Genomic DNA, 18,940 nt, shown 5'->3' with positions numbered 1-18,940 from the left:
CACAGGCAGACACACACACACACACACACACAGGCCCCTCAGACCACCGTGCACAGCCCCTCCAGCAGACACACTCACCCATAACCATAGGTTGAGACACATGGTGAGCGTGCACGCGCACACACGCTCTCACACACACCGTCACTCCAGGCGCACACACACACACACAACCAAGCTCGGGCTGACAGAAACACCAGCACCCAGGCTGACACACGCGCCCCCCGCCCCCCAACAGTCTGAACCTGGGCAGCAAGGGCCATGCCAGCCGGCCACAGCTAACAGTCTGCCTGACACACTCTGACACCGCGGCTCCTCTCCCTCCTGCCCCCCTCGCTGGAGCGGCATCTCCATATTTCTTCCTCTGGCTCTCATACGTCTCCTTCCCTCCCGGCCCCCCCCCCCCCCCCCCCCACCCCCGCCCTAGATAATTGATGGCCCGGGCCTGGCCCGGCCGCTCCCGCCTCTCGATCCATCTTGTACTCGCGCCCGCGCTGTCTCCCAGATCGGCCGCCACCTGAGACAGCCAGAGAGATGGGTGAGGGCGGGCGAGGTTGGTCGTCCGGCCCCCTCCAAGCCCCGGGAAGGACCACTAGGCGGCCTCCCCCACAGTAAGAGTGCCGGAGGCGGAGAGGGGTGCCCGCGGAGCCCCCCAGCCTCAACCCACAGCGCCGAGACTCTCCAGGGCTCTTAGTTCAATCGGTTTCCCAGGCCCCTCCCCGCAAGGGAGTGGAGGCTGAGGCCTGCGTGGGGGCTTTAGTCTGGGCAGAGGTGTTGAGAGGTCACTTCTTTCCTGATGCTGGGATGTTGACAGCGGTCATGGCCTGGACTGCCTGAGTCCACCTCCTCCCTGGTCCACCATTACTCGGAACCAAGCAGGTTCCAGGCCAGGGGAGACGCAGACCGCGTCCACAGCTCCACTCCCTACTCTACCCTCGCGGGCTTTGGCTTTTTTGCCTTTCTCAGCTCGCGTCGGAGTTCTCTGAGAACACATGGATTCTCAGTGTCATTTCACAGATGGAGAAACTGAGTGCTGGTCGGTGACTTGGCCAAGAGCACAGAGGGCTGAAGGGCTGCCGGCCTGCACCAGTACACGCTCCCGGAACCACTGACTGTGGACTGCCCAGTTCCCTTTGGGCTCCTAGCGGCTGGGGAAAGGGGCTGGCCGGGGGTGGGGGGCGGTAGGGCCCTGGGATGGCCAAGGACAACTCCAGCGTCTCTCTTTTCTGCTCTTTCTCCGTCCACAGGTCGTCAGTGCCCAGATTCCGGAGTCCGGGAGGCCGCAGTACCTGGAGCTGCGCCCCGCCGCGGCCAGAGGGGGCGCCCCTGGCCAACAGCTCGCGGTGCCGAGGGCTTCCCACGGCCTGGGCACCGCAGGCGCCTGGAGCTGGGCCTGGCCGGCTAATCACACCCGGGCGCTGGCCCGGGCGGGGGCGCTGCCTGCGCGGCGCACCAAGAGGAAGCCGTCTATCAAAGCGGCCCGCGCCAAAAAGATCTTTGGCTGGGGGGACTTCTACTTCCGGGTACACACGCTCAAGTTCTCGCTGCTGGTGACCGGCAAGATCGTGGACCACGTGAACGGTACCTTCAGCGTGTACTTCCGCCACAACTCGTCTAGCCTGGGCAACCTCAGCGTCAGTATCGTGCCGCCCTCCAAGCGCGTCGAGTTTGGGGGCGTCTGGCTGCCCGGGCCGGCTCCCCACCCGCTGCAGTCTACGCTGGCCCTGGAAGGGGTGCTCCCCGGGCTGGGGCCCCCGCTGGGGATAGCGGCCGCGGGACCCGGGCTAGGGGGTACCCTCGGGGGCGCGCTGGCGGGCCCATTCGGGGGCGCGCTGGGAGTGCCCGGGGCCAAAGAGTCTCGCGCTTTCAACTGCCACGTGGAGTATGAGAAGACAAACCGCGCGCGCAAGCACCGCCCGTGCCTGTACGACCCGTCGCAGGTGTGCTTCACCGAGCACACGCAGAGCCATGCCGCCTGGCTCTGCGCCAAGCCCTTCAAAGTCATCTGCATCTTCGTCTCCTTCCTCAGCTTTGACTACAAACTGGTGCAGAAGGTGTGCCCAGACTATAACTTCCAGAGTGAGCACCCTTACTTTGGGTAGCGCGCCTCGCCCTCGCCTGGGCCCTAAGCTTCCCGCCAAATCCCGGCCTCCCTAAGTGGGACCCCTCCCTGTGCCCCGCAGCTCCTGTGGCCGCGTCCACCCCTTCCATTCCGAGGGCGAAAGGAACAGCCCTCCCGGGGACCATCAGCCATCCGCCGCCTAGGTCCACCCTTTCCTCATGGGGAGTGCCCACGAGGCAGCGGGGCGGCGGGGGTGGGGGGGAGAGGTAGTCCCCTCCGCTGCCTCCCAAAGTGAAGAGGCAAGAGCGCAGGCCTAGAATAGGCGGGGCTTGGAGGCGGTCCCAGCGTCCCTCACGTCTGCGGTGGGTCCCCCCCTCATGCCGCAGGCGCTGGGCTGGACATTCCCTTTGTCCGCATCTTTAATGACGCCTGGCCTGGCACCCTCGTCGCACCCTTTCGTACCCCCAGGCGCTTGTCCTCCTGTTCCACCCTGTCCCCACGTAAAGACTGTGAGGCCTATAAACTGCGGCCCGTCCCCGACCCCTTCTGCCTGCCGGTATGCCTGTCCGCCTTTCCCCGAAACCCTAATTAGGGTAGCGGAAGCAGAACTCCTGGGCCTAGGCGATCGACTGGGCGCCTGCCCTCTCTGCCCGCCTCCCTCTCGTCCCTGCAGTCCTGCTCCACCTGCCCCTTTCCGGCTGCTTCCTCTTGGTGATATTTTTCTACGCCAAAACAGACGGGAAAGGGAACAAAATAAAGTGAAATCCAATACGTGTCTGTGTGAGAGACCTTCGTAGGGAAGGGGGTGGTGCTGTGGGTTTAAGGGTGGCAGAGACCTGGCCAGGGCCTCCTCCCTCGGAGGCTCGTGGGAACTGAGGCAAATATTGAGGGAGCTAACACCTTGGAGGTCATCCAGGACCAGATCAGGGAGAGACGAGGGCGACCCTTGCGGTAGGAGCTCTGACTGAGATGGGGATTTTCTCCCCGAGGTGGGCGAGGTGAAGCAGCAGCAGATCGAGTGGGGATGAGACCTGAGAGGGGACAACCAGCGGACAGTTGACACGACTTGGGGGAGGAGGTATAAGGCCTTGAAATGGGATGGAGTTGCAGGGACAGCGTAGGCAGAGCGCTGACAACCTGCTAAGCTCCGAGGGGCTGGCGGGAGGCGGCAGGTGGGGGGGAGGGGGAACGGTGTTTGCGGCATCTGGAGTCATCGATCTTCCTTTTCCTTCCTAATTTCGTGGGCGCTGAGTTTGCAGACGGCTGAGAGAGGGAGGGAGGCCAGAGACGAGGGGGTGGGGGAAGGGACGAGCGCGAGTTTGGAGAGCCGGGCCGCGTCGCCGCCGCTCGCCGCCTGCAAACGAGGCCCCCTTCAGCCAGCTGCCCACCCTCCCCGCCCCGCCCCTGCAGCTCCCTCCTGCCGCCGCCGCTGCTAATTTTATCCGCCCCCAACTCTGGCCCGGGCGTTAATTGGCTGCGGCTTCATTAGCAGTTCTCAAGCTCAGCCGCCCCCCTCCCCTGGGGACCCCTGACTGGGGCGAGGGAGGGGATAGGGACAAGCTGAGGCACAGAACGACACCTCGCCACCTCGTCTTCTGCCCTCCTTCTCCTTGAGTCCTGGGCCAAGATACCGACGCAGAGAGTGCAGGACTCTCTAGGGAATTGCCCACTGGTTCTAGCAGGAAACTGAGTCAGAGGTGAGTCTGATCTAAATATGCCTGGAAGTGAAAAGTCGTTGAGGGGAAAATAAATCATGGATGGATGGATGGATGGATGGATGGATGGATGGATGGATGGATGGGTGGCTGAATAACAAGATCAAGCTGAAAGGAAGAGGGAGGTGGGAGGTGGTTGTAGGTCAGAGATTGGAGGAAGGAGAAGAACCCCCAAAGAGAGCCCATTGCTGGAAAGACCTGAGAACACCTGAGGCTAGAGTAGGAGGGAAGGAGGTTAGAGCTAAGCCAGGACTTCTGAGGCCTGGTATGAGAGCCAAGTGGGAATGTTTAGAATTAGCAGGTTAGCCTATCTGGGCCTCAGTTTCCTCACTTGTAAGGCAATGATAAAATAGCATGTCCTGGAGATTAAATGAGACTCTTCATTTGAACGTGTTTTGTGATGGATTGTCCTTCTCTTCCTCTGACTCACAAACTGCCTCCTTTACAGCCATCCTCTTCTCCTCCTCCCCCACCCCTTCCCCCTGGGACATCTGGACTTCTGGGAGCTGAGTTGCCCCATAACTGCACTTGTTGCATTTTGTTACCTGATGTCCCAGCAGTCAGTGATCTATTCTTATATCTCCAAGGCTAGGCCACGTCTGGCACAGAGTAGGAGCTCAACACGTCTGTTGAATGAATGAGTGAATGAATGAATGAATGAACGTGTAATTTTGCTAAGTAAGGCAATGGTTCTCAAAATCACTGCTTATTAGAATCACTGAGAGGTTTCACTGTCACCATGAGTGGGCAAATGTCTACTCATTAAGATCCATTGAATTAGAACCTCTGAAGAGAAGCCTCACACTCATATATTTATACTACATTTCCCAGCCAATTCTGATACCGAGGTTTTGGGACCTACTTCTAGAGGGGTCAGTGAGTCCCTCTCCCAAAGGATGAGTCCAGATGAAGTCAGGCTAAAAGGAAGATCCTGTGCGGTTCCAAGGATCTAGAGCCCCAGGCATATAAAGAGAGCTCACTGACTGCTGGAGCAGCAAGAGGTGAACAGGTAGCAAAAGTGCAACAACAGGAAGGGGGCACCTCACTCATCTCCAGGATATCGCAGGAGAAGGAGATAACCTTGGAGTAGTCAGAGGATCAGGGGAGGGTGATCCATCCCAGAGCATGTTTACATACAAAATCTCACTTAATCCTCACTACGTGTTATTTTTGAATTACAAGTGAGGAAACTGAGGGGCAGATAGGCTAATTTGCTAGTTTGTCCCAGAGGTGGAACTTGAACTCAGGTCTCACCCTTCCAAGCCAGAGGGCTTTCCGGTGCACCAAGGCTCTCTAGCTCGAAGAGGAGTCTTTATATTTTCAAAGAGCCTAATAATGCTAGGCATTCAGTAGGCACCCAGTAAACGGCTGTTGTTTGGACAACAGTGGGGGGAAAACCCACTAAGCTTCGGGACAATGAGGAGGTGGTGCAGAACTGGATCTCTTTTCTTTCAGGCAAGGAGCTTCTGTCTGACCATGAGCTACAGATGATGAACTGAAGCGGAAGAGGAAGGGGGGCGGAAAAACTACAATTCCCAAGAGACCATAAAGGGACCACCTCACGCATGCGTAGGTCCCTCCCCTTAATCCGGTGGTTTCTCGGGCCGTTCTCGCGCACGCGCTCTCGGCTCAGTCTTCTTCCTACCCTTTGCTTCCCCCGGTCAGAGTTGGTGGCTGGACATCCTGCGACCTCGGGTTGCGATGCTGCCCTTCTCTTTGCTCTGGGCGACTCGGGTAAGAATGGGGCTTCGGAGATTGGGTGACCAATAGAAAGCGAGCTCCCCTCCTACTTCAGTTCCCATTCACAAACTCTGGGGTTCTGGCTTTTCCACGCACGTGGTTTTGGTCCTCGGGGAGCGGACTTGCAACTAGGGAATCCTTGAGAACCCCTCCACCCCCAGTGCCCGCGGAGCACCTGGGGCCCCTCCCCATTCCGGCAACCAGACGCCCGAGGGCCTGCGACCACCCATTTCACGTGGCATTAAGGAGAGAAGTGCACCAGCTGCCCCGTGGACCCTGGTGAACAAGCCGGTTTCCTGGACCGGACCTGCGAGCCGAGTCTTTCCTGCCAGCTCTGAGCCGTGCAGATGATGCAACGCGGCCCCACTACTTACATCAGGCGTCCCTTGGCACTGTGGGCTGGAAGGACATGGGAAGAGTTGGGGGGCACAGAGGGCAGGATATGGGTTCTGGCTTCCCTGCCAGCAGGCTCCCCACCACCCACCACCACCATCCCCCTTTCCCCCAGAGACTGCTAATGGTCTTCTCTGCCACCTCCATTGCTCTGGAAACTACCCCTACAGCCTATTGCCTGAATCCTTGCCAACTCAGCCTCCAACCCCCTGACTGCCATGGAGGCCCTGCAGGAAGATCCTTTTGTTCCTGTGGGTTGGGGAGGTTCTGGAACCTCAGTAGACTGCCCCTGAGCTCCAGAGACATAGGCTTCTGGAGGACAAACTTTGCCCTATGGCTTTGCAGAGCGGTTCATGGGCCGAGGTGGAGGGAAATTCTGAGGTGAGGTAAATGGACCAAATCAGAACCACCCCCTGGACATTGATCTCGACCTTGGCTCTGGAACTGGCATTTGAAGGCGGAGGTGGGGGTGGTGAGAATTGGAAAAGGCTGGCTCGACCACTGGCTGCTAGGTTTGGAGCCAGAAAGCCTGATAAGCATGGTTGAGGGTTGTTGGGAGACTGGGTGCTTTTTATTTGACTCTGGTTTTTCCTCTCCTAGCCTCTGCAGAGATGTGGTCAGCTGGTCAGGAGGGCCATCCGGTGCCAGCACAGTGAGGTGGCCCAGACCCAGACTGGAGAAGCAACCAGCGGCTGGACAGGCCAGGAGAGTCTGTCAGACAGTGACCCTGAGATGTGGGAGCTGCTGCAGAGGGAGAAGGACAGGCAGTGTCGTGGCCTGGAGCTCATTGCCTCAGAGGTGGGGCTTGGGGAGAGGGGCCACGACATGGGCCACCGTGGGTGCAAGAAGTAACAGGTCATGGTACTGCTGTTTCTCCACATTTCCCTTGCAGACTCAGGGCCTTCTTGCTGGGCCTTATTTCCTTCTCTTCTTACTGTCCTCTGAAGAAGAGGCAGGGCCAGTCTGGATTATGGGATGGGGACATTAGAGAGCTTCCAAAGCTTTCCGGGGCCCCTGTCATCTAGTCTGGTCCCTTCCCCTTCCCAAGAGGAAGGAGGAGCCTGGAAGCATAGGTTCGAGTGGACAGGTGGTCTTGCTGGGGACACCTGTCACGGCAGCTGGGTTTCTCAGGATGCTTCCTCTGGCCTTTCTTCAGGCCTGACAAGGAACGCTGAATGACCAGAGCTTTCTGTAGAGCCCAGCTCCTCCCTGCAGCCTGGGGCTCTGGCAGGGAGGGGCTGTGGGGGTCTCCAGGGAAAGGGGCTCAGTGCCTTCTGACATTAACCCCACCGTTGCCCCCTCACCCAGAACTTCTGCAGCCGAGCAGCGCTGGAGGCCCTGGGGTCCTGTCTCAACAACAAGTACTCGGAGGGTTATCCTGGCAAGAGGTGAGGGCTAGGCACCAGAGGGCTGGAAGGCAGCCTCAGGAATGCTGCTCCCCGTGGGGGACACCTGCCTGTACCCTCCCAGGGTGTATAGAGGAGTGGCCTTTGCTGCTGGTTGTGGGGGATACTGGAACCCTTTTTGTGTGCCCTGATACACCCCCATCTCATGGCAGATATTATGGAGGAGCAGAGGTAGTGGATGAAATTGAGCTGCTGTGTCAGCAGCGGGCCTTGGAGGCCTTTGACCTGGATCCTGCACACTGGGGAGTCAATGTCCAGCCATACTCAGGCTCTCCGGCTAATCTGGCTGCCTACACAGCCCTTCTGCAGCCTCATGACCGAATTATGGGGCTGGACTTGCCCGATGGGGGCCAGTGAGTATGGGTGGGGTGGGTGATGGGTTTGGTGGGCAGGATGGGCATTGTTATTGAACACCTCCCGTGGGCCCTGCCCTGCAAGTCAGTGGATGAGGATGAGAAGAGCCCAGTCGCCAGTGTTCACCGTGGAACGGACCAGGCAGAGGCTTGTGTATACGAGGAGCAGTGTTCCAGGGACAGGGGCCTTTGGAGCTGGGCGGGAAGGGTGTGGTGAAGTCAGGGAGTTACTCGTTTCTGAAGCTCTCTTTTCTCTCTCATCTGCTGCCAGTCTTACTCACGGCTACATGTCTGATGTCAAGCGGGTCTCAGCCACGTCCATCTTCTTTGAGTCCATGCCCTATAAGCTAAATGTGAGTGCTGGGGCCCTGGCGGTCCTCTGCTGGGGACGGTGAGGGGCTGGAGTCCTGGCCACCCTCCAGGGTCAGGAGAGCGAGCTGCCCTGCTTCCTTCTCAGGGCTTCAGCTTTTCGTTTGTCCACCCAGCCCAAAACCGGCCTCATCGACTACGACCAGCTGGCACTGACTGCCCGACTTTTCCGCCCACGGCTCATTATAGCTGGTACCAGTGCCTACGCGCGCCTCATTGACTACGCCCGCATGAGAGAGGTTGGTGGGGGGCTGGTGTGCCGGCCGCTTCCCGGGGGGTAGTGGGGCGATTTTGGAAGGGGAGCAGCCTTGGGGAGGCCTTTGTGGCCCTCCCCAGGCTAAGGCCTGTCTCTGTACCTGCCCAGGTGTGTGATGAGGTCAAGGCACACCTCCTGGCAGACATGGCCCACATCAGTGGCCTGGTGGCTGCCAAGGTGATCCCCTCACCTTTCAAGCATGCGGATGTTGTCACCACCACCACTCACAAGACCCTTCGAGGGGCCAGGTCAGGCTCCCCTGAGGTCAGGCCTTGTCTTTCCCTGCCTTCACGTCCTATTCCAGGGGCGTGGTTGGGCTGCATCTGAGAGGAGTTCATTCCCACCTGAAACCCTGAAGACTTCTGCCCAGGCTGTGATGGCTCTCCTTGTCTTGTCTCCTTGTCTTGCCCATGGTGGCCGTTCCCTGCCAGGGGGTTTGGGGGTGGGACTGAAAGGCTGCTCTCCTTGACCACTGGAGTCCTGCACACCGGCCCGACTGAGGTAGACTCCCAAGAGCACAGGGGGCCCAGGCCAGCCAGCTTCCCCTGCTTTCCCAACCCCTCGTCCTTTCTTCTCAGCTTAGATTCTAATCACCCACTTCCCACGTAGGTCAGGACTCATCTTCTACCGGAAGGGGACGCGGGCTGTGGATCCCAAGACTGGCCGGGAGATCCCTTACACATTTGAGGACCGAATCAACTTTGCTGTGTTCCCATCCCTGCAGGGGGGCCCCCACAACCATGCCATTGCTGCCGTGGCTGTGGCCCTAAAGCAGGTTGGGGAGCCGACTCTTGGGGGGGGCATTGGCCTTAGACCCTGCTCCTTGCTAAATGAATCAGAGCTGACAGAAGGGAAGTGTCTGGGTGGGGTCAAGCCTGGAGTCACAACTGTGCTGGAGGGGGAAGGGCAGAGGGGGTGGCACTTGGGGTCCCAGGTGCTACTGTCTCATCTCCAGGCCTGCACCCCCATGTTCCGGGAGTACGCCCTGCAGGTTCTGAAGAATGCTCGGGCCATGGCTGATGCCCTGCTAGAGCGAGGCTACTCACTCGTGTCTGGTGAGCCAGGGGGGTGGGTGAGAGCCTCTGTAGCCTCAGACAGAGGCCTAGAACTCACCCCTGCCTGCTGACTGTCCCTCCCCTCAGGTGGCACCGACAACCACCTAGTGCTAGTGGATCTGCGGCCCAAGGGCCTGGATGGAGCTCGGGCTGAGCGGGTGCTGGAACTGGTCTCCATCACAGCCAACAAGAACACCTGTCCTGGAGACCGAAGTGCCATCACACCCGGGGGCCTGCGGCTCGGTGAGACCTGGGGTTTGAGGAAGGCAGGATGGCTGCCAGGTAGGCTTGGATTGTGCTGATCCTCTTCTGCCTCTCTCCCAGGCGCCCCAGCCTTGACCTCTCGACAGTTCCGTGAGGATGACTTCCGGAGAGTTGTGAACTTTATAGATGAAGGTGTCAACATTGGCTTGGAGGTGAAGAGCAAGACTGGTGAGTGGGCAAGACCCTGGCTGGGCCAGCCATACGCTATCCATCCCTCCCCCACTGGCTGATCTAACTGCCTTCTCTGGAGTTCTGACCGCTCTTTTCCTCATCCCCCTCTAGCCAAACTCCAGGATTTCAAATCCTTCCTGCTCAAGGACCCAGAAACAAGTCATCGGCTGGCCGACCTCAGGCAACGGGTGGAGCAGTTTGCCAGGGCCTTCCCCATGCCTGGTTTTGATGAGCGCTGAGGGCCCTTAGGAAGTGAGGCCCACAGACTGAAGTTTATTCTCCTTCTGTCTCCCAGGGCCAGTGGAGAGGAGAGCTATCTTTCAATTTTTTGCTGGAGGAGGGAAGGGCTCTTACCTTGGGAAAGACCCAGCTATATCCTGGACTTTGTAGCTGAGAAGATTTCTTTTTGTAACTAGACTTAGAAGGAGGAGGCCTGGGGCTTTTTGCCCCGAGCTCTCCCATTATCTCCGTGTCACGGACTCCTTGCTCTTACTTGAAGAGAGGGGGAGTTGCCCTTGTGAGCCAGAGGAAGGGGTAGGTAGGCACCCACCCTTCTGTTTTTATCTAATAAAATGCTATCCTGCCTTGAGCTCTCCTTTCACTGTGGGAGGGGTCCCCTGGGCCAGGTGGTGACTTGTCTCCCTCAATGTGTTCCTCCCACCACCACCACCACCAGGACCCCCCCTCCCCCCACCCCCGGGGGCCGCAGCCTCCTTTCTCTGTCTCCGATCAGAGCCGACACCAGACGTGATTAGCAGGCGCAGCAAATTCAATTTGTTAAATGAAATTGTATTTTGCCCACGGCTGCTTCTGTTTGATCCCAGGGGACTGAGGGGAGCAAGGGAGGGGCAGAATGGCAGGGGGAGGCCCAGGTGCAAGACCGCGGGAGGGGATGCCTGTTGGCCCGGGAAACAGTGGGCTTGGGCACGGGGAGGCGCTCGCTGCGCTTCCCTGGGGCGAAGGTGCCTCATCCAGGGCAGGCGGGGCAGCCGGGCGACAAGCCCAGTCGAGCTAGAGCAGCACCGCCCCCGCGAGGCGCCCGAGCCTGGCCGAGCCTGGCCTAACGCGGGGCCCGCCACGTCACTTGGCACTGAGAGGCCTCCGCTTGCTCTTGGCTCACGTTGGCCACGCTCAACACGTAGCCTGAGCCACACCCTGCAAGGCCCGGGTAGGGGGGCAGAGGGGCTGGCTTGAGCCTTTTGGGTCAACACACTGCCTGCTCTCCTACCTCCCCCCACCCCCCCTGCGTGGGACTCAAGCTGAGGGTCAGAGGCGCTTCCGCTGCGGGAGCAAGGGAAGGGGGTGGGGAGCTGTGTCCCCTCCTGTGGGAACCAAGCCTGTGGAAGCAGCAGCTGGGCAGGGTGGCTGGAGTGGCGCCCTGGGGGCAGGGGGCAGAGAGTGGAAGAAATGAGTCGGCTGGCTGGCTGGCTGATGGTGGTTTACTGCTCACCACTTGCTGGCACCCCAGCCAGCTCAGAAGTCTGGCCGGTCCTTCTTCAGCTTCTTATAGTCAGTGGAAACTGCAAGAAACTATAGGAGGGAAAGGGGCACTGAGTGCCCCAGACTTCCCTTCGTGGCCTGGGGGTGGGGAGGGTGGTCCTGGGACCAAGATGAACAGATGGAAGAGGTACCTTGTATTGGTCGTTGGGGCTCAGGCGGTTCCAGGGCTCTGGGTTGTTCTTTCTGTCCCAGCTACAGAGAGGGAGGGGGAAGGTAAGGGTTTCCTCTCTGGAAGCTAGGACCCTGGGGCCTAAAGTGACAGGGTCTCTGCCCCACCCAACACCTCCATCCTATCCTGGAGGGGGGGCTATATCCCAGACACTGATAGGAGTGGGGGCAAGTTAGCAGGTGCTGACAAGTGAAACAGAAGGCTGTCGCCACTGTCAGTATGGGGCCAGGTGACAGACTGACAACCCAGCCCAGGGCCTCTCGCTTGCTTCTTGCCTCCCTAGGTTCACCCCCCAGAGCGGAGCGGCGGGAATGAGGCAGAGATCCTGAGGGCCTGGGGTTTCAGTGATGTGCCTGCAATTCCGACGCCGGAGGTGCTCCTGGCTCGGCCCGAGAGCCCCCACTCCCCACCCCCGCCGCCCTTGCTGGGGCTGGGAGTCTCCGCGCCACTCCAGCCCCAAAGGCGCCCCTCGCCCCTCACCCGGCCACACCCCCAGCGCTCAGGCAGGGAGGTGGAAGTACCCAAAGGCCGCCCGCCGGCCGAGCCCGTCGCCATGGCAACCGGGCCGGGAGCGGCGCGGGTTCCGCAGCCCAAAGCGGGTCGAGTCTGGGGCCCCGAGGAGTGAGTGGTGGGTCGGACGGGTGGAGGGGGAGGCCGGCGCCGCCCGGGTCAGGAGCGGGCTGCAGCCCGCAGTTGCCGCGCGGTGCACACGCAGGTGCGCTGCCCGGGGATCCCTGCTAAGACCACCCGTCCGCGCCGTTCCTGAGAGGCCCTTGCGTTCCTACCCTATCCTCGCCTCACCCGGGCCCCCCGCTTGCGTCCCAGGCCCGGCCTTTACCAGACGTCGGGGCTGCGCAGGGCGAGTCTCAGCAAGTACAGCGCCGCGCTGCCCATTCCCAGGCCAATGAAGCCGATCATCGGGATGAGCTGCGGAGAAGACGGAGGGCACTTTAGCGGCCAGCCCCCTCCCTGCAGTCCCGAGCGCCCTTTACAATGTTCTCTGCCAGCACCCGCCCCCGCCCCCGCCCCAACCCGGGTCTGGCTCTCCCTCCAGTCTGGGAGAGGGAGGCCCTGGAACCTCCCACACCACATTTCCAGCCTTGTCTCCCTCATCCCACAGCGAGCGGGTCCCAGGTGGCTTCAAGGGACACGGGGCTTATTGCAGGGATGGGTTGAGGGCTCGCTGGAGAAAGACTAGGAGCACTGGGGGAACTGGGCAAGAGGCAGCGTACTGGGCGATTTGGGGGCCCGCCAGGGAAACGGGAGAATCAGGAGTTAGATACAGTGGCTCTGGGGACCGAACTCACCGCGGGATGTCTCTTGATCTGCCTGTAGAAGCGGGCCCCGAGATTCGTTCCCGCCATAGCGCCTCTCCGCCGTCTGATGCTCCCCAGCGGCTCTGCTCCTTCGCTCCTCCTGGGATCCCGCCCCCGACTGGGGAGGGGTCAGCCCAGCCCAGCCCAGCCCGGCCCAGCGGGGCCCCGCTTCAGCAGGCTCACCCCACCCCCACTCATCTCTTCCTCCCGCAGTTCCCAGCTCCGAGCGGGAGAAGTGTCGGCAAGCAGAGGGCTTTCTGCTCTTGCACTCCTTCTGATGGCCGCACCCTGGTCCAGGGGACACCCTCATACCTGGGGCTCTGAACTGATCTGAGAGAGAGGCAACGCAGGCTTTGACCAAGAGACTGATTGAGGGAGGATCCAGAGGTGGCAGGAAGAACTCACCACGGGACAGGCAGTCGGACAGACAGACTTGCAAGCAAAGTGCAGGGGTGGAGGGTTCAGGGGTGGGACCAGGAGGGGCCAGGGACCAGTGAGGGCATCTGAAGCACTTCCCGCACAGCCCTAGGGCTAATCCCCAGGGAGCTGGCAGATTCCCAAAGGCCCTAGTTCTGTCTCCCTACACAGTGTAGTGGGAGGAGGAGAGGGACAGACAGACCCACAGCACTGAAGCAGCCCCAGCTCTTCTAGTCGTGGGTAGTTCTCTGAGTTGTGTTGTGGTTGGCTTGGAATAGTGTTTAGAAGTCAGGGGAGCTGGGTGTATTTTAAACCTGGCTCAGGATCGAGTAAGTCAGTTGTGAAGTTTGGGGTTTTGATAGACTTGCTTGCGCTCCCTCCCTCCCATCGGGCTGAAGCCAGAGCCACCCAAGGAGGCTCTCTGTTTCTGGCTGTGATAGAGAGGAAGAGAATGGGGTAAGGGAAATAGTCAAGGAAAGATAGAAAAGATGGTGAAGGAGGAAAGAGAACAAGACACACAGAGATAGAAGGGCAGAACAATCGCCTCCCTTTCTGCAGCCAACTCCGGTGTCGGCTATGCTGCTAGGGTGGGAAGGCTCACTGCCATCGTCGTTGGGGAACTGCGGTCCTAGGGACCCAGCCTACTCTAACCACCTCTCCCCACCGCCATGCTAACTTCCGCCCTCCCATCCTCCTCCCTCCCACCCCGCCCGCGAATCCGGCAGAGCTCCCCCACTCCTCCGGTCCAGAGCCCTGTGGTGGCAGGGACAGGGGTGAGTTGTGCACCCACCACTGGACCTGAGGGGGGGAGGTGTAGAGGGAAGGAAGCTACCCTTCCTGGCCTCCCCACCCCCTCTTTCCCGGCGCTGATACCTCCCCCGCCCCCTGCGCTGACAAGCGCGGCTGTAATTAGGCTGCGGGGTCCCAGGCTCTCCGCCTCCCTCCGGCGGATAATGAGATAAAGTGTCAGAGACACAGCGAGAACAAAGAGACAGAGACTCGCAGCGATGCGTTTGGGGGGGGGGGCGCGGAGGAGGGGGACTGACGGGATGTCAGAACCTGGAGCAGCGCAGAGCCCGTCCCTCCCTGAGCGCTCGCACCTCCAGGACCGGGCCGGGGAGCGGAATGTCCTGGCCCTCGTGTCCCCCAGCCCTCCAGTCTCCGGGACTAAAAATCAATCCCGGAGCTCGAGCTCCAGGGGCTGCACATCTGGGCTGCACATCTGGCTCTGCATGGCACAGCTGGGGTGCCAGGACGCAGGCAGGGACGTCTGGCCCCCGTGCCGCGCCCCCTTGGCTTCTTGGGCCCTCGCCCCGGCTCTTGTACCATTTCTTGTGACTTTTGGTGACCAGGGTCTAGCGCTTTCCGAACTCTCCGCGCCGCTCCTTTCCTAGAGCCGCGGCTGTTCCTCCTGCCCTGGGCCTCCGCCCCCACTTTCCAAGCGCTTTATTACGTTATTGCTTCTGCTCTGGCCTCTCCAGTGCTCCTTGACCCTGCACCCGTGCCTGGTGCCAGTCCCTAAGCCCTTGTCTGCGATCCTACTTCTAAGCCCTCACCCATCTCTGGATCGTGATCTCTGGGGCCGAGCTGGGACGCAGGACTCCGTGAGTTCCGGATCCCATCTCTCCCCACCTTCCCGTACTTTCCCATCAGAAAGACTCAGGCCACGCTGACCGAGCCGCGTGACGGACGGCAGAAGTCATTAGCTGCGGATCAGGCGTGGCCTGGGGCGTGCGGGGGTCCCGTGGGGACCAGATTCCAAACGCTAAATCGCACCGGGACACTAATCCGCGCGCTGGCGGCGCCGCTAGTCAAAAGCAGCTGGGTTGGGCGGAGCGAGCTGGCTGCCGGGGTTGTGGGCGCGGGCGCCCCCTGGAGGTTGAGCTGCTCCCAAGCTCTTAGGGGAGATGCCTCGGGCGCCCCCTGTCGGGTCGTGCAGGCTCTGCGCCCCACAGTTTTGGGCAGGTTAAGTCAGTGCCTGGAGCGTCGGTCCAAGCCCCGCCTGCCGTTCCTGCCACTCCCGCCGCCAAGGCACTGGGTCCCGCAGCTTCCCTTCTTCTGGTTTGAGGTGGGGCCGGGGGCAAGCGCGGAGAGGGGACGAGAGATCTGCCACCTCGCCAGCTGTGGGAGGCACCACAGGTGCAGGCTGGTCCCTCTCCCGGGGCTGGGTCTCTACCCTAAGACTGCCCTCTGCCCCTGCCTGCCCCAGTCTCTGGCTGCCCTTCTTTCTTCTTCCGGCCCTGTCTGTCTACCTCGGTCTCTCTGTGTCTGTCTCTGTGTCTGTCTGTGTCTCTCTGTTCCTTATCATTCTGGCCGTGTCTGTCTGTCTCTCCCTCTGCCGCCCTCTCTACCAGGCTTTGTCCCTCTGCATCTGTTTCTGTGTCTCTCTGTGTTTGTCTCTCCTTCCCTCTACATCTCTCTACCCTCTGTGTCTCTCTTTACAGATGCCTGTCTCTGTCTTTATCTCGTTCTCCCCCCTCCCATCCCCCAGTTCTATTCCTATTCCCCAGCTTGCTGTCCCTGGGGGGCTGCATCAGTCCGACAAGACCAGCCTGGGGACACCTCAGGGCACTGCCCCGGGTCCACTTCCCGGTCACCTCCACATGTCCATCACCTCGGCGCGGACTCCGTCTTCCCTCTGCAGCCGTGGGGCGTGGAGGGGGCGCCCGGGAGGGAAGACACAGTGCCCAGCATCTGCTCGGGAGCCCCGGAGCCCCTGACCCCCTCTGCAGCTATTAAGGGCGCCGGGTCCCGAGGCTCCGAGAGATGATCATGATTGCATCAGCCAGACAGCCGCGGAGCTGGGAGCCGCGGGGCGAGCGAACGAGCGAGACAAAGACGCCCGCGCCATCTGTTTATGCAAAGCACTCTCCGCCGGGGACCCCGGCGTCCCGGGGCCTGGCCCGGGTCGGGGCACGGGGTCAGGAGCCTGCTCCCGCCCGGCGCCCCCGCCGCGCCGCAGCTCCCCACTCCCCAGCACCCAGAGGGGCTGCGGGGCGAGCTGAACGGAGGGGGGCGGGGGGTGTTGATGTGATTGGACCGGACGCGGCTGTTTCTTCAATAATGGATGGAGATGATGCGGACGGCGGAGCCAAGCCCGCCCGGAGAGGAGAGAGGAATAGAAATAGGGAGAAGGGGCGGGTGCGGGAGACTCACCCAGGCGCTCGCGCGCGCGCGCGCGCGCTCACACACACACACACACGCACGCACACACGAGCGCGCGTGCGTCACACTGTCATTCGGATACACGCTGTCGCGCGGCTCACACCCGGGCACACGCCCCCGCACTGTCACGGAGATACACCCACCTGCAGGCAGAGACGCCAGAGCAACACACACTCACCGGCGGCTCTTCGTGATTCTCACACGTACACAGTCCTGCAGGCAGAGACACGCGGAAATGCCCACACTCGGGGCACACCCAGGCGTGAAGATTGTACAGACACATAGACACGCCAAAGCACGTATGCACACCTAGACCCTCAGGGACTAAGCCAGACAAAAATCATAGAGGTGGGGGGGCAGAATGGGGACAAGTCCGACCAATACATACGTAAGGGCACAGACACACACCGGGGCACACATACCAACTTACACTAACACCTGGTGCTCTGATATACACACTTCACACACTTGGGGCACAGGCGCACACAAACACACACCAGAGGCACAGACACCCATAATCTCCAGGGACACAGAGGGACCGCCCCACCAACCCCCACACATTCAGAGGTTTGCACCCACACACATGCAGGAGCTGCTGTCTGCGCTCTCCGGTGGTGGAGTGTGGCAGAGAGGTTGCTGGGGTTCTAGAAGCAGGCCTTGTTAGCCTAGCCACATAATGAGGTCTTAGTGACAGGAGGTGCCTGGGGCTGTGGACCCCGCTCCCCTGCTTGACTGCCTGCTAGCTTCCTTCCTTGGCCCCCAGGGTGGGTGGTGCAGACCCTGGGCCACTCTGACAACAGCCAAGCCAGCTGGTCCCAACCCCAGCACGTGGGGAGGGGTGCGGAGCCACAGAGGGACATTGGTGGCTGCATAGGGACTGCCAGGATTGCCCACACAGCCATGAGGCAGGTGTGGAAGGGACAGTCACTCTGGATTCTCCCTCATTCCCCCGTGCTGTCCAATCTTCCCACTTGTAAGGGGTACTTTCTTTGCTAAGAGCGGAGTGGGCACTGCAGAGGGGTAGGGTGCAGGTTGTGTCCTGGACCGAGTAACCTGGCTCCTCCTCCAGTCTGTTTTCAATTCAGTCCGTTCCTTGGCTCAGACTTATGACCTTTGCTGCGTGTGGCAACATCATCCATCACCTAGGCGGCCGTTTGTGGGAGTGAGGGGCGTTGGGGGCTCATACAGGGGCGCTGACGCTCCTGCCTCCTTCATGAGTCCTGCTCTCCGCTGGCAGGCCTGGGCTCAACCCGCGGGCAAGTATTGGGGGGAGGGCGCTGATCATGGGGTTCAATCGCGATACTGGGCCCGTGTCCCCATCCCAGGCACCCCAAGCACCGGTCCTTCCAGCTCGGCACAGCCGGCCTCCCCGCTCCTCCCGCCCTCCCTCTCTCGGGCCCTTCGCTTAATTTCCTATTAACTGCTGATAAATCCAATTAAACCGCCGCTCTAATTAGGGACAGCTGCCGGCTCCGCGAGGCGGGGGGGAGGGGGTGCCCCCCGAGTGTAGAGGGGGGAGAACAGCAGCTCTCTCTGCTTCTCGGCACCCCCACACCAGCATCGCCGCCCAATGAGCCAGTAAATTGGTTTTGCTTTTGCATTGTGGGGGGGCCCTCTCGAGGATCTCAGGGGCTCTGGTTTGGAGTCCCTCAGATCTCTTGATGAAGAGATGCGACCCGAGTCCTAGCATCCCCGCACCGGGCCTCCGACCGCCCCCCCACCACGCCTTCCTTAGTAGGCGTATTCCGAGGAGGGATGGGGGCAAAAGGCTGGATTTGTGTGTGGTGGTGGAGGGGGACTGCTTGTGATCGGCTCCTATTCCAGCCCAAGCGTGATTACAGGGGGGCCGCCTGAGGCTTCCTTTATGACCCCGCCACCGCCCCCAGGCGTCCGGGACAGTCAAGGGCAAAGGGAACAGGAAACCGAACCCGGTTCCGCATTGGGTTTTCCTGTGTGCTTTCCTACCCCCTCCACACTTCAGCCTTCTGGAAGGAAGGGGGGCGCGTCCGTCCCGGGCCCTTCTCTTCCCCAGCCCAGCTGAGCCTCTGCCCTCCCCCCATCAGCAGCAGATGGTGCCCGGGCTCCCGCTGCCAACCTTGCTAGGCGGTGCCAACCTCAGGCCTGGCAGACAACGGGCAGAAGAGGATCTCCTGACTGGCGGGGCTGACCCTCCCCCATCCGCCATCAAGCTCCAGACCCTCGGCCTGCCCTACTCCAGGGACCACCCCAGGCTGCCTCTCACTGGTCCGCTCCCAGGTCCCCAAACTCCTCGTATCCTTCAGCTCCCTTCCCCACACCTTCCCGCACCCCGCCACCTGCCACAGTGACCAGGGCCGGCACATTTGCATATTTGCATATGCAAACAATAACATTTGCATACGGCGCGCCGCAGGGGGTTCTCCGCGTGAGCCGGTTTGCTGTCTGCCCAGCGCCCTCTCACTCGGTACCTGTCGCAAAGGGCTGGGGCGGGGGCCGTGCGGGAGGGGTTAGGCCCCCCGGCCTCGCTCGCTGGTTCCCAGAGGACTTGAGGAAGTGTTGCCATGGAGACGGCACGCACCTCACCCCCTCCCAGGCCCAGGGTCTCCGGCACGG

At 61.0% G+C, this 18,940-nt stretch overlaps 3 protein-coding genes across 3 annotated transcripts in view; 2 read left to right on the top strand and 1 right to left on the bottom strand.

Annotated features, from left to right (window-relative positions):
• The window catches only part of NXPH4 (neurexophilin 4), a 9,945-nt gene extending 7,133 nt beyond the window's left edge, over positions 1–2,812 (top strand). Inside the window, exon 2 of the mRNA XM_035001977.1 lies at positions 1,245–2,812. Coding sequence (XP_034857868.1) covers positions 1,245–2,099 — 855 coding nt within the window. The 3' untranslated portion in view covers positions 2,100–2,812. The remainder of the gene's footprint in view (positions 1–1,244) is intronic.
• A 2,576-nt stretch (positions 2,813–5,388) lies between these two features.
• Positions 5,389–10,364, top strand: SHMT2 (serine hydroxymethyltransferase 2). The gene is made up of 12 exons (XM_035002325.1): positions 5,389–5,508; positions 6,508–6,705; positions 7,216–7,295; positions 7,466–7,666; positions 7,938–8,019; positions 8,152–8,274; positions 8,400–8,539; positions 8,901–9,066; positions 9,247–9,346; positions 9,434–9,589; positions 9,671–9,778; positions 9,893–10,364. Exons 1-12 carry the CDS (start codon positions 5,476–5,478, stop codon positions 10,018–10,020), a joined length of 1,515 nt encoding a protein of 504 aa, XP_034858216.1. The 5' UTR covers positions 5,389–5,475; the 3' UTR covers positions 10,021–10,364.
• Positions 10,365–10,549: 185 nt separating this feature from the next.
• NDUFA4L2 (NDUFA4 mitochondrial complex associated like 2) lies at positions 10,550–13,789 on the bottom strand. Its single transcript, XM_035002329.1, has 4 exons — positions 12,758–13,789; positions 12,289–12,377; positions 11,413–11,473; positions 10,550–11,311 (listed from the first exon to the last, which is right to left on the bottom strand). The coding sequence occupies exons 1-4, from the start codon at positions 12,812–12,814 to the stop codon at positions 11,255–11,257; spliced, it is 264 nt and encodes an 87-aa protein (XP_034858220.1). The 5' UTR covers positions 12,815–13,789; the 3' UTR covers positions 10,550–11,254.
• Positions 13,790–18,940: the final 5,151 nt, after the last annotated feature.

Source organism: Mirounga leonina, unplaced genomic scaffold, assembly GCF_011800145.1.
Source record: "Mirounga leonina isolate KUSES-001 unplaced genomic scaffold, KU_Mleo_1.0 Mir_126, whole genome shotgun sequence".
Classification (NCBI taxonomy): Eukaryota; Metazoa; Chordata; class Mammalia; order Carnivora; family Phocidae; genus Mirounga; species Mirounga leonina.
This window is presented reverse-complemented; position numbering and strand designations above follow the sequence as displayed.

What these genes read in the sequence shown, in the direction of transcription:
- NDUFA4L2 (XM_035002329.1), bottom strand. Translation starts at nt 12,814, where the DNA reads ATGGCGGGAACGAATCTCGGGGCCCGCTTCTACAGGCAGATCAAGAGA. An exon ending in CTGCGCAGCCCCGACGTCTG is followed by an intron (nt 11,474 to 12,288) that starts GTAAAGGCCGGG and finishes CCCTCTCTGTAG; the next exon opens with CTGGGACAGAAAGAACAACC. An exon ending in GCCCCAACGACCAATACAAG is followed by an intron (nt 11,312 to 11,412) that starts GTACCTCTTCCA and finishes TCCCTCCTATAG; the next exon opens with TTTCTTGCAGTTTCCACTGA.
- SHMT2 (XM_035002325.1), top strand. Translation starts at nt 5,476, where the DNA reads ATGCTGCCCTTCTCTTTGCTCTGGGCGACTCGG. An exon ending in TGGAGCTCATTGCCTCAGAG is followed by an intron (nt 6,706 to 7,215) that starts GTGGGGCTTGGG and finishes CCCCTCACCCAG; the next exon opens with AACTTCTGCAGCCGAGCAGC. An exon ending in GGAGGTGAAGAGCAAGACTG is followed by an intron (nt 9,779 to 9,892) that starts GTGAGTGGGCAA and finishes ATCCCCCTCTAG; the next exon opens with CCAAACTCCAGGATTTCAAA.